This window comes from Strix uralensis, chromosome 4, assembly GCF_047716275.1.
Source record: "Strix uralensis isolate ZFMK-TIS-50842 chromosome 4, bStrUra1, whole genome shotgun sequence".
In the NCBI taxonomy this organism is placed as follows: Eukaryota; Metazoa; Chordata; class Aves; order Strigiformes; family Strigidae; genus Strix; species Strix uralensis.
In genome coordinates this window covers 83,581,863-83,596,266 of record NC_133975.1, presented here as the reverse complement: position 1 = coordinate 83,596,266, position 14,404 = coordinate 83,581,863, and the positions used below count along the sequence as shown (strand labels likewise).

Genomic DNA, 14,404 nt, shown 5'->3' with positions numbered 1-14,404 from the left:
GAGCTTCAGTTCAGGAAGGTATACAGCATGTGCTTAACTTTAAGCATGTAACTAATCACATGTGTCACTGAAACTATTCCTGAACTTAATTCACTTTACAAACCTTGATGATTGGCAGAGCTGAAAGCAGAAAGGGCAGCAGGCACAACAAAGAAATCCATCATGGTTTCTGGTAGAAGTCACAGCAGCTCTTTCGTTCCACTACAGTGTGTCCAAACTCTTTAAACCCTTTCTCTGCCCTATGGATAGCAGAAAGTTGTTTCATGTAAGACACACACACATGGTGTGGTAAATTGACTGCAAATCTTTTCTCTTTGTTTTTTTGTTTAAAAGACTACAGTTTTCTAAATATTAATGTAGTTTATGCATAGTAAGAAGACTGTGTATCAAATCTCCACTCACATTTGTGACTGCAGTTGATGATAAAAGGAACTGAGTCTGGATCAATATCTGGATTGGTATGCTGTTAGACTGCTCCAAAAGAAACAAAGCATGTACTGTGAGTAACCATATTAGATTAAAAAAGAAAATAAAAACAAAAGTCATGTTCTCAGAGATAAAAGCAGTCTGCTGAGATGCTGCACTACAAATGACGTGTACAAATAATATGGACACAGACTTCTGCCTTCTTCATTTGCCTATGTTATTTCCAGTTAATTTTGGGAAACATCCCTCAGCTTTATATGAAATTTCCAAGTCTTCCACTGCCTGCAGGCAATGTTCCTAACTAAATAAACAGAAATTATGATAGGGGAGTGGAGTTCAGTTGACTAATATTTGCTTCAGTCTGGATGGTCAGGATGCTGTCCTTGCATGTTTAAAGGAGGAGGCAAGGGGAAGTCCTTATAGAGAATGCTAAAATGGATGTTTTTAAATAAAATTTTGTTAGTCAAAGAAAATACTGGGTGAAATGCCGCAGGGGCATGGAGAGGGGGAACATTGTTGCACTCCTGAAGAGTTTAAAAAGTAAATTCTTACGCAGAAGCTGTGTGACATAAGAATTATACTTTATTGCAGCTTTCAATGGTAAGTGAAGTATTGATTTACAAACTTTTTTTTTCTTTATATTGGCTAAAATGACCTGAATGCCATCCTGTCTGATCGTTGCTAATGGATAATAGTGCAATATGTGCTTGAGTTTTTGTACATACTCTTTGGAATTCTAGTAGACCTTTTCCTTACCAGAGAGGTTAGTGTATTTCAAACTGTTTAACAGATTTTTAGAATAAACAATATGTGGCAGTCAATTGATAATGTTTATTTCCAATATTTTCATGCACATGCCATTTATACTAATGAAGCATCAGTACTTCATTGCAGAGGGTGCTGGGGACACAAATGAAAAATATGTTCTTTGCCTCCAGAGACCCTACAGTTGTAATGTAAGATAAAAAAAATGGATTTTAACATAAACAAAGAGCAGAAAATATTGTACAAAGCAATGATGATATAAATCCTTGTAATGGCAGCAGGGGAATCTGTGGAGAAGAAAATACTGGTGAAGCTGCATGTTTGGCTACAGTTGGAAGTGTCATTTGCAAAGATCTTGACATTTCATTCTGATGCTTTATACAGTGACAGTGTGGTAGGGGATCAAATGTAGGTTTTTATTCTCAATATATAATTATTTTTCTGTTCATAAATTTTATAGAAGACTAGGTATGACATATTTATGTGTGTGTGTATAAATATTTATATATGTATGCTTATTACAAATGAAGGGGAGATCATGTTTACCTGTGGTGTGTTTGGCCATGGTTGTTGCTTTTGCTGGCTCCTGACTTAGGTTTGTAAGTGCTGCCTTTTATCTTCTCATGATTTCTTGCACTCTTTGCAAGAGAAAATACTTGCAAACATTCTCCTTCTCATTAGTTTCCATGTAGTAACTAGGATTATGTTATGTTTTAGGAAGCTAGGTAATTAGAATGAGTATTTAATCTTTTAATTTGAAGGTGCTTTTTTTTAGTAATTTTAAGTATTTCCTGTAACTAGACAAGATACACAAAGCTATTATGTGTGTAGTGTGTAGCTGTAATAGGGAAGGACAGCCTTTTAAAAATACTCTCCTTGGTGTGAGTTACAGTTGGTGAGCACAGAAGAGGAGGTGAATCTGCTGTTTCTGCTGGTGCAGTGGACAAATGTGTAGGTATTTCAAGCCTGGTACATGGTTAACTCTCTCATTTCCTTCAATGAATAAAATGGATTGGTTGATAGCAGTGAATGGGCTGCTATCAGGAGGGTTCCTCTCATGAATTGTTAAAAGGTGGAGCGAGATGTGATATGGTGGAAGCTGCAGTCTTTGTATCAGGAATGCTACTTTTAGAAAGGCTGAATCAACAAACATAATTCGCAAGCGATCAGAGGACACACGATTTTAACCTTGGTGTGGTTTTTTTTCTTTCATCCTTTCACAGCTGTCCTCCAGATTGTAATGTCATGTTTTACAGGCTGTGTTTAGTTTCTTCATTAAATCTCAGATGTGAACTACGTGGTTCAAGGTAGTGGCTATTAGAGGTCTACAGATACATCGGGTTTGTCTGAAAATTCCCTCGGTTCTTTTGTCACTCTTGTAGTTTCCAGTTTGTCCAGAGCTCTAGTTCCTTTTATATTAAGAGGAGCAAATAGAAGATATTCCAGTTTTAGTATGAGATCGAGACTCGCAGTGTCCACAAATCCGTAAAAGCAGAGTTTCACTTGGTTATGGGTAGTCAGGCTGCAAAGCAGATGGTCTCAGCAAATGATGTCTTTGCAATGAAGAAAAGACTGTCTTAGATCTATTTATTTATTTATATATTTCCAGAGCTTTGTGGTTTGGCTCACAGCCAAGGATGTTTCCTGTTTCTAGTTTTGACTTATACCCCGTTACTTTTCAGGCTGTATCTTCTGTTGCACTGTAACTAGAGTGTGCCAGGCAACATCAAGAGCATTGTTGATGCTTTCTGGTTGGTGCCCCTCTAGAGGCTTAGCTTCAGGTATCTTTCAACTCGATGTGTTTTGTGTTTTTTGTTTTTTTTTCCCCCCAAATATAATGATTGTGAATATTGTTTAAAGGTGTTTTGTGGTTTGTAGTGGAATTCAAGCCTCAAAATCTAAAGCCTCAGCAAATCTGCATCCCATGCAATCTCATAGAAGGCAGTGCACAGCAAATCATATTTTACAGTGTGTAGATACTGAAGTGCAGAAGTCAGAATAACTACTTCGAGGCAGGCACACCTATACTGGAGTGAACACAATGGTAACCTTGGGGAGGTAAGTTACTTAAGGATTCTAATTAAGTTGTTGATCAATTTTTATTGGAGATTGTGTAAACCTTTTTTCAAAAATATTTAATATGATTTTTAGAAATAATCAACTTTATCACACTTTGTACACTGAACACAAATTCTGTTTAGATGTAAAGAATTTCTAGAGCATGTATTTTATATTTATTGAATCATGGGTTTGAGAACCAGAAGAAATGGATCATGTTGACTAAAATCAGAAATGAAATAGTTTGATCTAACATCCATAGTAAAGTAAAATGCAAAAGAGTAAGAAACTACAGTAACAAAGGATCATTTTTTTAAGATTTCAGTGCACTAGAAATTTTATAAGATTGTTAGAATTGGTTCAGAAATCAATTTTGAAGTAAAACTTTTGTCCTAGCTCTCCAGAAGTTGATTTTTTTATAATTTCTGTTATGATTAAACTTTTAATAGCTCCAGTTAGCTTCTGCAATCCCTTCAGATAAGAAGAAAAAAAAAAATCTAGACCTTTTCATCTTATTGAATGTGGGTTTTTTCTGTTAAAAAATGGATTACAATTAGTGTACAGTTAGTGGCTAGTGGTTGAGCTACCGCAATGTATTTTTAAGATGCTTTTTTTTCACCTTGCACTTCCTGAAATGCTTGTATCTATAGTAAAATTATAACTTGACATAAAAGACGTTGTTTTATGTTTGCAGAAAATGCAAAAGAATGGCACGGCCACTGTCTTCATTACTTTAAGAGGAAAAAAGCTTAGCCTATCGAGGTAAGAGTACGCTGTGAACTACTGAGACAGTTGATGTCTTTGAGCATTTTTGTCTCTAATATAAACATATGTTTTCTGTTTTTGTACAGGTGACTGGATCTAACCTGAATTGGGTTTGCATTGCATTCTGAAGCTAAGTTGAGAAAAGATTATGGTGATAAGTTTCTCTTGCACTATCCCATCAGCTGCTAATTTATAAAATATTATTTGATCAGCATATAGGTTAGCCGGTTGTCATGGAACTGCAAGGAGTACCGTAGCCATAAAATGTGTAAGGGCAGAGCTGTGTATGTGACCTAGGTGGATGGTGTTTTATACTGTTCAATAAACATTAGTTGAAGTGTCTGTGTGTGTGTCTTTTATTTACCAATCGCAAATCAAGTATGTATTGGAAGGGAAATTACCCAAGTAAAAAAACTTGTACTGATGATGTTCTTGTCTGGAGAAATACTGTCCTCTAAAAAATATGGTTGTAATAGTGAAGGCTATACCACTAGCCCAATTTCAAAGCATTTGGAATGACCTTGCATATTCTAGCCTCCTTTGCATTAGACAGCGACTTCTGTTACTCTGATTCTTGCACATGTATTCAGAGGAAATAGAGGCATGTTCTGTGTGGTAGGTGTAATGAGAGTGAATGGGGGTTTTGTCTTGCAACAAAATCACGGCACAGTTTTAAGCTGTTAATGATTTTTTTATTATAAGTTTATCCTCATTAGCTCTATTACTAAGCCTCCATTTTTTTTCTCCCCTCTTTTTCATCCCACTCTGTCCTTGCTGTTTGCCTCCCACTGATTTTTAGAGGAAATTTTAATTACCCCAGTGATACAAAGCAGACAGAGATGACCTGATGTCTGGGTCTTTTCCTAAAGTGATTCCTGGCAAACATACTGAAATTCATTAATTAGTTCTGCTTGAGACCAGAAAGAATAGATCAGTATTCTCTTGTAGCAGCAGAATCTAATCTACATTTCCATGTTCAACTATACATCTAGTCATAAACTCATGGAATAGGGCAAGTTAACTCCTCCCAGCCATGTTTTTTTTTTCATTTCTAAAATTGGCTCTAGTAAGAGTTCAGGATCTAGAGTCCAACGCTATTGTTGCAGATTAAGGGGAATCTGGCAAAATTCCTTGGGCTGCTGCCATGTGGATCTGCTGGTAGAATACAGTATGATAATATGTTGAATTTGGCTCATTACTCTCAAGAACTGCTTCCATAGAGTTTGTGGGACACAGGTTTAGGAATTGGAATGGTTGTATGTAGGGATGGCCTTGCGCTCACTGCTCTAGACAGAGCTGTTATTAGCGGTGTATATCCAAGATGGGTTGTGGTTTGTTTAGCCTTGTAAAGTATGCATTTTGTACTATTGCATAGAGCAAAATAGGTCAAACATACCAGCGTTTTAAATTGTTCCACAAGAGTCTCATCTTTTTTCTTGTAACTTTTACACTGTAGGCTTCAGGTCTGATCCACCACTGAAGTCATTGTGCACTTTTAAATTCTGCTTTCATGTAAGATCAGACCTAAACAACCATTTAAAATACTGGACTAACTTGAGTAGGACTGACTTAACAGTTGAATTTGCTGCTTGATAAAATTTTGAGTGCTACTCATGTTATTCTTCTCCCGTATGTAAATTGTTTCACTTAGCTTCTGAGTGTGCCCCCAAGTAGGTCAGTAGCAGAATGCCAGTGCTTTTGAGAACTACATTGTAGAGAACTGATATTCTATAAATCTAATGCAGTTTGGCCACAGTCTCAAAAGCTGTGTAACACTGGATGTGACTGAAGTCCTTAAACTCAGAGGTTCATTTAAAACATTTTTATTGCTTCTTGAATGAGGTAATTCAATGAGTGGACTTCATTCTTGTCTTTATATAGGCATTGGTCTAAGCTGTGTTAACTTCTGCAATCTAGATGAGTGATGGTGGTAGATCTGACTTTTACTTGAAGGGAAGCTGCTTTTGGAGTAGCAGAGAGATCTTCTATTAAACAGCACGTTCCAATCCTGTTCTTCCACAGGAGGGTTTCCATCCAATTGGATGTGTGTGGTTGTCTCGCCACGCGTCTGATAGCAACAGTTTGCAGTGCAAGAAGGTATTCCAAAACTTAGGTGTGGTTCCATGCTGTTGTGCAAGCCAAAGCACAACAATATTAGCACCATTTCAAGTGCTCACACGGTGTGTGTATGATTTCGAATTCTGTCTTCCGTGCATACACGGTGTGCTTCTGACAATAGGTCTTCCACAGCAGGGATCCTGCATCAGCTGTGAAACATTTATACTTCAGTAGTATTTAAATAATTAATAAGGCTAAAAGCAAATTTGAATAAAACCAGAAAACTTTTCTCCCCACAACTGAAATAAAACATGCCTCCATCCCCCCGTTCTCAGGCAGATGTTACAATGCTTCTGTCGGTGCAGCAAACAAATATCCATTAAAGCATGATGAAAAGTACTTGTCTATTTAAGTGAAAATAAAGCAAGAAAGAGAAGCTGAATGCTGTATGTGCACTTCTTAGGGCAGAGGTTGACCTTCTGCTTCCTTTTCAGATGCTCACCTTTGCAAAACTCTGGTACAAGCTATAGATTTGGCCTGCAACAGAAAGATTTCTGCTGCTGAAAAAACAGGTCTAGTTATGGATGGGCTGTACTGGATTTTTTTTTTCATACTGAAAAGACAAGAAGAAAATACCAAAGTAGGGATGAACACAAATATGAGATGTGTGAAAGAGCAAAAATGGCCCCAAATACACTTTTTTGTGCAACACGCAAAGGCAGGATATTTCCTGTTTCTTTTGTATAAAAAAACCCAAAACCTAGTGATCTTTCTAGTGGTAGTTTTGTGTGTGGTTTTGTTTTTTTTCTGTTTGTTTGTTTTTGTGTTTCTCAGAATCCTGCAGAGCAACTCATGATACTTGGCGATTTCATTGCTGAGTATGACACTTAGTCTCAATTTCCTCTGCATGGGTAAATTTACTCTTCAGATCGTCAAGAGGTTGCATCGTCTAGTTCATATCTAAATACTTCTTTCAGGAATCCCTTTGTTCTCTGTGGAGACAGATGTTGAATGTGAGCACAAGGAAAAAAGAGCTACAGCTTTGTAACGCTGCATCAGAGAAATGTAGGAGTGAGAGGATGGAGTTTGTGTGGACCCTTGCCCTGCTCCCAGTTGGTGTGGAGAACACATGGCCTCGTGATACCCAGGAGCTCTTGGGAGGTGATCTCTGCTCCCTAGAAAGCAATATACTACTTACTGACCTCATCCCAGAAATGAGATTTCCCTACCCATCTGTTCTAACAAGAAGTCGAGAGCAGAGGGAGGTAAAATAGGGGACGGACCTGATGCCTGCCTGAGTGTCTTGTCTGCAGAAGGGAGCTCAGACTGCCTGCCCTCAGCCCAGCGCTGTGACTGGGTAGCACTGGGTTGCACTGAGCAGTGCTGTTGAGAAACATTTGTGCGCAGCTCTGCCACTAAAAGACTGAAAAATTAGAGGTGATATGCTTATCCTGACAGTGAAAGAGAGGAGTCAGTAACCCTAACCTTTTATTAGGGGAGACATCACTATTCTGGGTAGCTTGTGTCTACCTGCCACTGGTATCACTGTGAAGTTAGCTAGCATGGGCGGGCCTGCCACTCTTTGAAGGTTGACTTCACTGCTTTCTTGTTATTTTTCCTCTTTATTGTATAGGGGTTTTCCCTGCGATAAAACAAAACAAACCACCGACTGTTTTTTTCACATCACATAGCTACTTGCCATTAGAAATCTCCTTAGATACATACTGTCTCCAATTCATTATCCCGTTGCCTGTCTGGCACCAAGTATCATTGAGTAAGGATAGCCTTGATGGTTTTCTTGATTGTGTTTTGCTTTTGTGACTCTTAGTTTCTCACGCTAATAGTTTTAGAAGAAGATATTGAAGTAGTTGTAAGAGGTGAGGAAAAAACACTTAAGAACTTCACTGCAACTTGTACAAGTCACCTAAATGCATACATGAAAGCTCATCTCTTGTGAAGTACTCCTGGGGAATACTTGTTGTTCTCGCCATCGTTAATTTCAGCGGAGATGCGTGGATAAGGCTGTACAAGTAAACACAGCTGTGGAATGTGACATAGTAAACAACATGCTGAAACCTCTTGGCAGAGAATTATTTACCAGGGAACCCAAACGCAGCACTTAGTCCATGGAAAAGATGGCATTTAAAGTTTTGGTACTTTTGAATTTTTCAGAAGAAAATATTTATCTCTAAACCTGCTCAATCTAGCCTTGTATTTACACATAAGGGGGCAGTGTGGTACTGTTAGCCAAGTGCCATGTAGGTGCACATTAGATTTCGTTGTTATATATTGCATCATGTTTTAAGAAATGTCTTTTAGCACTCTGAGCACAATTAGAGCTTTGTCACTGTCTGAGAGTGCTGCTGTGTCTGTACTGAGGAGAACCAGGTTGAACTGTTTCCTTTCTTCTTTATAAACATTTTGTTTTTAGAGTTCCATGTGCTATTTTGGTGCGCTCTCTCGTAATCCCTTGTTCATAGGCATGTGAAGGAGTGGGAGCCAGTTTTCTTAACACTGGTATGGGGAAGTTCAAATTACATCATTTTACCTCCCCCACAGCAACATTCACTTATTGGGAAGGAAGGTAATTTTTTCACTGGAGTTTTCCTTTGCACACCATATACAGGCTTCCGGCCCACTGCTGCCCGGTTTTGGCAATATGGTCATTCTTTCACAGTTTTCATGGAAAATGGTGTTTCTGATTATTTTGTACCAGCACAGTCTTCTAGCTGCTAGTACAAGAGTGATAATTAAACGGCCATAAGCCAGTGTATATGTGAGTTCTTGGGTCATCTTATTCCTACATCTGTTAATATTCAAGGTTAACAGGCCATGATATGATGGCACGTAGAGTTTCTTCTACTTCTAACATGGTATCTTGAGTTGCCTTACCACAGGATTCTTACGGCATTTTTCTCACCTGTAGAGTAGCCTGACTGGCTTTTAGTTTCCTGCTGCACCTGATATGTGCTGTAATAATCTAAAAATGTGTTATCTGTGGTGTCTCTTCATACATTCTGCATGAATTTCTACTTCATAAAAAGCTTCTCCTTCAAAGGATTCATTACACGTCTCGTCTTTATAATATTTCCTATACAGATATGTGGCAATGTAAAGTTGCAGGGTAAAAGAGCACCATATACTGTTTCATTATATCTTGTTATATTACTGTGTTGTGTCGCTGTAAGGTGCCAGACAGACACAGGGCTTTTCTTGTACAAAGCTGCTCTTTGTGGTTTTCTTTATGTGCTGGCTTGTCTTTGACGAAATACATATTAAGCTAATTTGTTCATGTGAATCTGCCATGATCCCTTGTAAAAGGCTGCTGTTAAATTGTACATCAGCATACCAATAATTTTCGAGAAGTAAATCAGCATCATTAGACTGTACCCTGTATGTGGCAGTTAAAGTGAAAATGTTATCAGGTTGAGCAAATCTGCATTGCTGGTTAATCCAGAGAGAAATGACATGGTATTTTGTATGGAGTGGTATATGCTAATGGTCATGACTCAAAAAATACAATGATAACAAGAAATGCAATCCTTTTCAGAGGCGTTTTTGTGAATATCATAATATATATATGTGACTCAATATGCAATAGTTAACTGAAAAAATTCTCCCATGGTATGTTACTATAGTATCTCTCACTAAAAAACCCTCCCCTCAAAATTTTCCCCTTGCTCTCTTCAAGAGTATGTTTTTTGGGTTTTTTTTTTAATTAAAATGGCCAATGTTATAATGATATCAGAAGTTTTGAAAATTAAAATCAGTATTCTGGCAAAATTATAGGTCCTCGCTAATGCTATACAGCTTTTTGGTTACTAATTTATAAAGTTAGTATCCCCCTTTTTCCCCTTCGCCTCCATCCCAGCTGGCAAGCATGGCTGCAAATATTTTGTCTTTGGATTAACTGATTTGCAGCTTGGTTAATGTGTAGACAGTGCTCTTGGTTATTTTCATATTTTATTTATTTATTTATTTGTTTTAAAAGCACTCATTAAAAACCCACGGCATACTCCCAAACTTGAAGGAATGGATTTTTGGCTCCTGCCTGCTTTGAATTAAATCCAAAACAAATGTTGTTTGATAATGGTTTTCAGTTGCATTACACAGGTTGCTCTTCGTGATAAACAATTAACACCCTTTGTGTTCTTGATTGCAGATTTTCAAAACCCTGCCTGATGCCACTTTGCCTGAGCCAATCTCTATGTCAGTATCTGCTCCAAATGCCCCACCAAGGCAATCAAGAAGACAAGGACAACGTATTAAGAGGCCTCTGGCTGTTTACAATCTCTGTCTTGAGCTGGATGATGGTAAGATGTTAGTAGTAATTTCAGTCTTTGCAGCAGATGGGCCGTGTATCCTATCTTCAGTAGGTGTTTTCATATTTCATCTGTGTGCTTGTTTAATTGCTTTGGAACATGTGAAGAAGCAAGGAGACCATAGAGAGTACTGTCCTGTGACATGTTTAAAAGTAGGACGAACTGTCTTAAATATGCTTTTCCCCTCTAAAAGAGAAGCAGCTCCTGTTTCTTTGGGGAAATCTCTTTGACCTCTACTGAAGATTACACAGCCATAAGATAAATGGAGAAAGAACTAAAATTACAGCAAATCTTTTATGAGAAGAGCTAATGCACTCTACAGTTAAATTCATCTGGATTAAAGGCTCAGGTCACCACTGCACTGGAGAATACTACTACTTCACTTAAATCTTTAATACCTTGATGTAACTAGCAATAAATACTTGTAAACTTGCCTTACTGTTGAGAAGCAAAGAAAACAAATATCTTGCCTTTTCATGGAGTATGCAGTAGCAACGTACACGAGGCAAAAGGTGTATAACATCTTTTATATATACTGACTGTTGGCCAGAAACATAACCATTTTCCTGAAATTTTATTGCTTGGGGGTACATAGAGTACCGAGAAGGCAACTCAGGGCTCATTTTATGTTACAGATTTTCTCCACCCTATTCCCTTTCTCCTTCCTAATGTTGTTAGTCTTTTCACATGAAGAATCATGGGATCAGGGCACAAAGTCCAGTTATCAGCAAGTGAAAATAAACAGGAAGATTTTGAACTCATGCAGTAGTATGAGATTCACTGATGAACTGTCATTAAATCAGTGGTTGATTTCTTACGGAAAGAGCACAAATATTTACAACAGCTCTTAAGTGCAGGTTTTAGAAATAAACTCAGGACTGTTTACTGTCTCAAAGCCAGTTTTACAAAGAATCTGCAAGAAATTCAGCATGCCTGCCATCAGATCTAATTCACCAGAGAGATACGTAATCTCTGTGCCTTTCTTTTCTTGCATCAAATATGGAACTAAATGCCTTGACTGGAACATGTTTAAGGTGCATCTACTTAAAAAGCTTAAGCTGTGTTAATTTGAATAATATGCTACCAAAAGCTAAGAAAGCTCTTGAGCTGTATCTGCAGTAATAAATTCATCCTCGTTTGAAAAACAAAACTAAATTGAAGCCACTCACAGAGTTGTTTGCTTTCTAATTTTGAATGTGAATCCCAGCAGGTTGCAAGAAGTACCACAACCTCTTCAATTCTGTGCTGCAAGATGTGTACTGAGGACCTGACTTTGACCCTAACACAGTAGACAAAGTGGTGGATTATTTTTATTGTAAGATCCAAAAATGCAGTGTTACTGTTGAAAACAGTTATAAATGCTCAATTTCTCCTAAATACAGTCTATATTTTTGTCTAATTTGGGCATCCCAACAATGAGAAGAACCAGGGTTCTTAAAGGCTGTAATTGTTATATATCATACAGAAATTTGGTACTTGTCTGGGACTTCTAGTGTGGTGAATTGCAGAATAACCTAATACATCATCATGCATGGCAGAACTGTGATAAAGCCTGAATTGCTGCAGGTGAAGTCACAGTTCCAGGATGGATGGCACTGAGTTTCAATGGCATCTGAAAAGAATATTTCCCCTTGTAACTTCTTAAAAAATATCCTCTGTAGTGTCTTTAGCTGTTACTGAAGGTAGCGGTATTCTCACATAATCATCTACGTTGGAAAAGACCTTGGAGATCCTCCAGTCCAACCATTAACCTCACACTGACCGGTCCCAACTCCACCAGATCCCTCAGCGCTGGGTCAACCCGAATTCTCAGTCTGGTGTTGCTAGAAACTGGCTGTCGGTAGGTCCCGACTGCATGCTAAGGCTTATTTTATTTGTGTTTAGCTAGAGAGGTGTCGGTGAGGTAGTCAGTAGTTGGTACAATGGTTGCTTGGCATGCATGCAGTATACATGGCAATACGGTACCTTGAGCTCAGCTGCGTCAGCTGAGGAACCACCCCAATGGATACAGGGTGCATAAATCAGCTAGGCTGACGAATTATCTAGTCACTGAGTAGAGCTCAGGGCCTCCAAATACGCGCCGTGGCCTTCAGTTACTTTGTTCTCTGGAGAGGGGGGAAAGGAATAAAAGTGAGCCTGGGCTTCATTCCATATTTACCTAGTTTCTTGGCTAACAAATGCATGTTTTATAACTGCTCTTTGGAAGATTTTATCCTGTGTGTGTTTTTAACAGGAAATTAAACATTAAACCCCTTCCCTCCCCCCTCTTTATTCACAATGGCATGAGTTAAGCACCAGGCATAAGCCAGTGTTTTGTATTTCCTGGATATGGCAAAATTATCATAATCTTGTTTTAAACCAAGTAGCTGATACATATTTATATGTAAATATATTTGTAGACAAATATATCTCTAAAGTTATTGTAACTATATATAAATATTTTCTATGCCTTGAAACTGGAAGTATGTTGGGAGACAAAAATCTCTCTGTGCTGGAAAACTTCTTGAGTGTGTTTCTTTTAGGATTGTTATGCAAACCAGGAAATTGTTAGAAAAGCGGAAACAAGTCTTTAACTATCAGCTGCTCCAGGGAGTTAACAGGCTTCAGAATCCACTGCTTGAATTGGAAATGCAGGGTTCGGGCCAGCTTTTCTTTTTAAAAGCACGTTTGCAGTCGGGAAGCTTCTTGACTGCACACCAAATGTATGCAGCAACCACCCAGAAAGGGTTCTAAGTGACATAAATATCGATAGATATAATAGCTGAAGAACACACACTGTGTTTGATAAAAATCTTTATTTTGCCTTCTAGTAATTAACTGTACTGAGTTCTGATAGCACATAGATTTTCCTTGTACATGGCAATTAGATGATTAAACCTGTTTGCAAACAATTCAAGTATTATATTTACTACCATAAGGATCTTCATTTCCTGAAAGACAAACTTAAGTCACAGATGATACTGTCTGTTTTTCTTTCAACTTATTTCCTCTGTGGTAAGCCAGTTACTAAATTTTCACTCTGAAGTTTTTCAACATCTCAGTGTCTCAAGTAGAACTAGACTTAATGGGGAACTTTGAGCTACTTTCGTACATGGCCTAAACCTGAAGTTCTTGTTTCAGCAAAATGCAGATTCGTCTGAGATTTACATTAGGATCATTTCCAGAGTTTTCTTGCCTTCTAAAATGAAGACGTGGGATTTGTGTTTTTTTCTTTTCTTTTTCTGGAAATAGTTTTTTTCTTTTTTTTTTTTTTTTTGTTTCCTTCTACTATCTGAATGTATTTTAGAGTCAGTTAGTGGCAGTGCAGAAACTCCTGTGGCTTACAGTCTCAGCTATGTAAAAATTACTTTGCATTCTCTCTATACAGAGAGAGAAAGACTGTTCAGTAGAACAGAGGGTTGTTTATCCTGTTCTTTTAAAAATGTCATTGGGTCTTTATTTTCCATTTGGACAGTCAGTATATATCAGAAGAGAGCTCTGTTTATATTTCTTCTAGAAGGCAATGCAGAGTTACAGTTTTGTTCCCTCCCAATTTTATTTTAATTTTTATATACTTGTAGCAAAATAAATTTCTTTTGTTCAATCTTTTTCTGTACCAGAGACTTAGAGATTACTGAACTATTTTGCAGGGCTGCTAGAGCAACATGGCAGGAAAAGTCCTGTGTAAGGTAGGCAGTGTAATGCAGTCCATCCAAGAAGAACAGAGAGTCAGCATGAGTTGCGTAAATCACACCTGGAGTCAAGAAATGGGTCTTGTGTGATTTGACCAACTACAGAACAACTTGTTTTCTAAACAAACCAAAATATACTCCTTAAGTCACAGTGCTTGCTGATGCCTTCTTCTATTTAAATAACCTCTAGGTGTCAAAATTTTGCATTGGCACATACATGGACGTAGCACACTAGTATCATACAGGGGGCTTTTTGTTTTGTTCTTAAGGCATTTGTCTCCTGTCCCCTGACTCTGGAACTCAGGAGGCATATGGGGTGTTTGCAATAGCTGCTGCTGT

General features: G+C 37.9%; 1 protein-coding gene across 4 annotated transcripts in view; it reads left to right on the top strand.

Moving 5' to 3' along the window:
* Positions 1–14,404, top strand: part of ARHGAP10 (Rho GTPase activating protein 10) — a 152,595-nt gene that overhangs the window by 102,079 nt on the left and 36,112 nt on the right. For all 4 annotated transcript variants that reach the window (XM_074867495.1, XM_074867496.1, XM_074867494.1 and 1 more), the window contains one exon: positions 10,235–10,385. In XM_074867495.1, the coding sequence (XP_074723596.1) occupies positions 10,235–10,385 (151 nt within the window). The remainder of the gene's footprint in view (positions 1–10,234; positions 10,386–14,404) is intronic.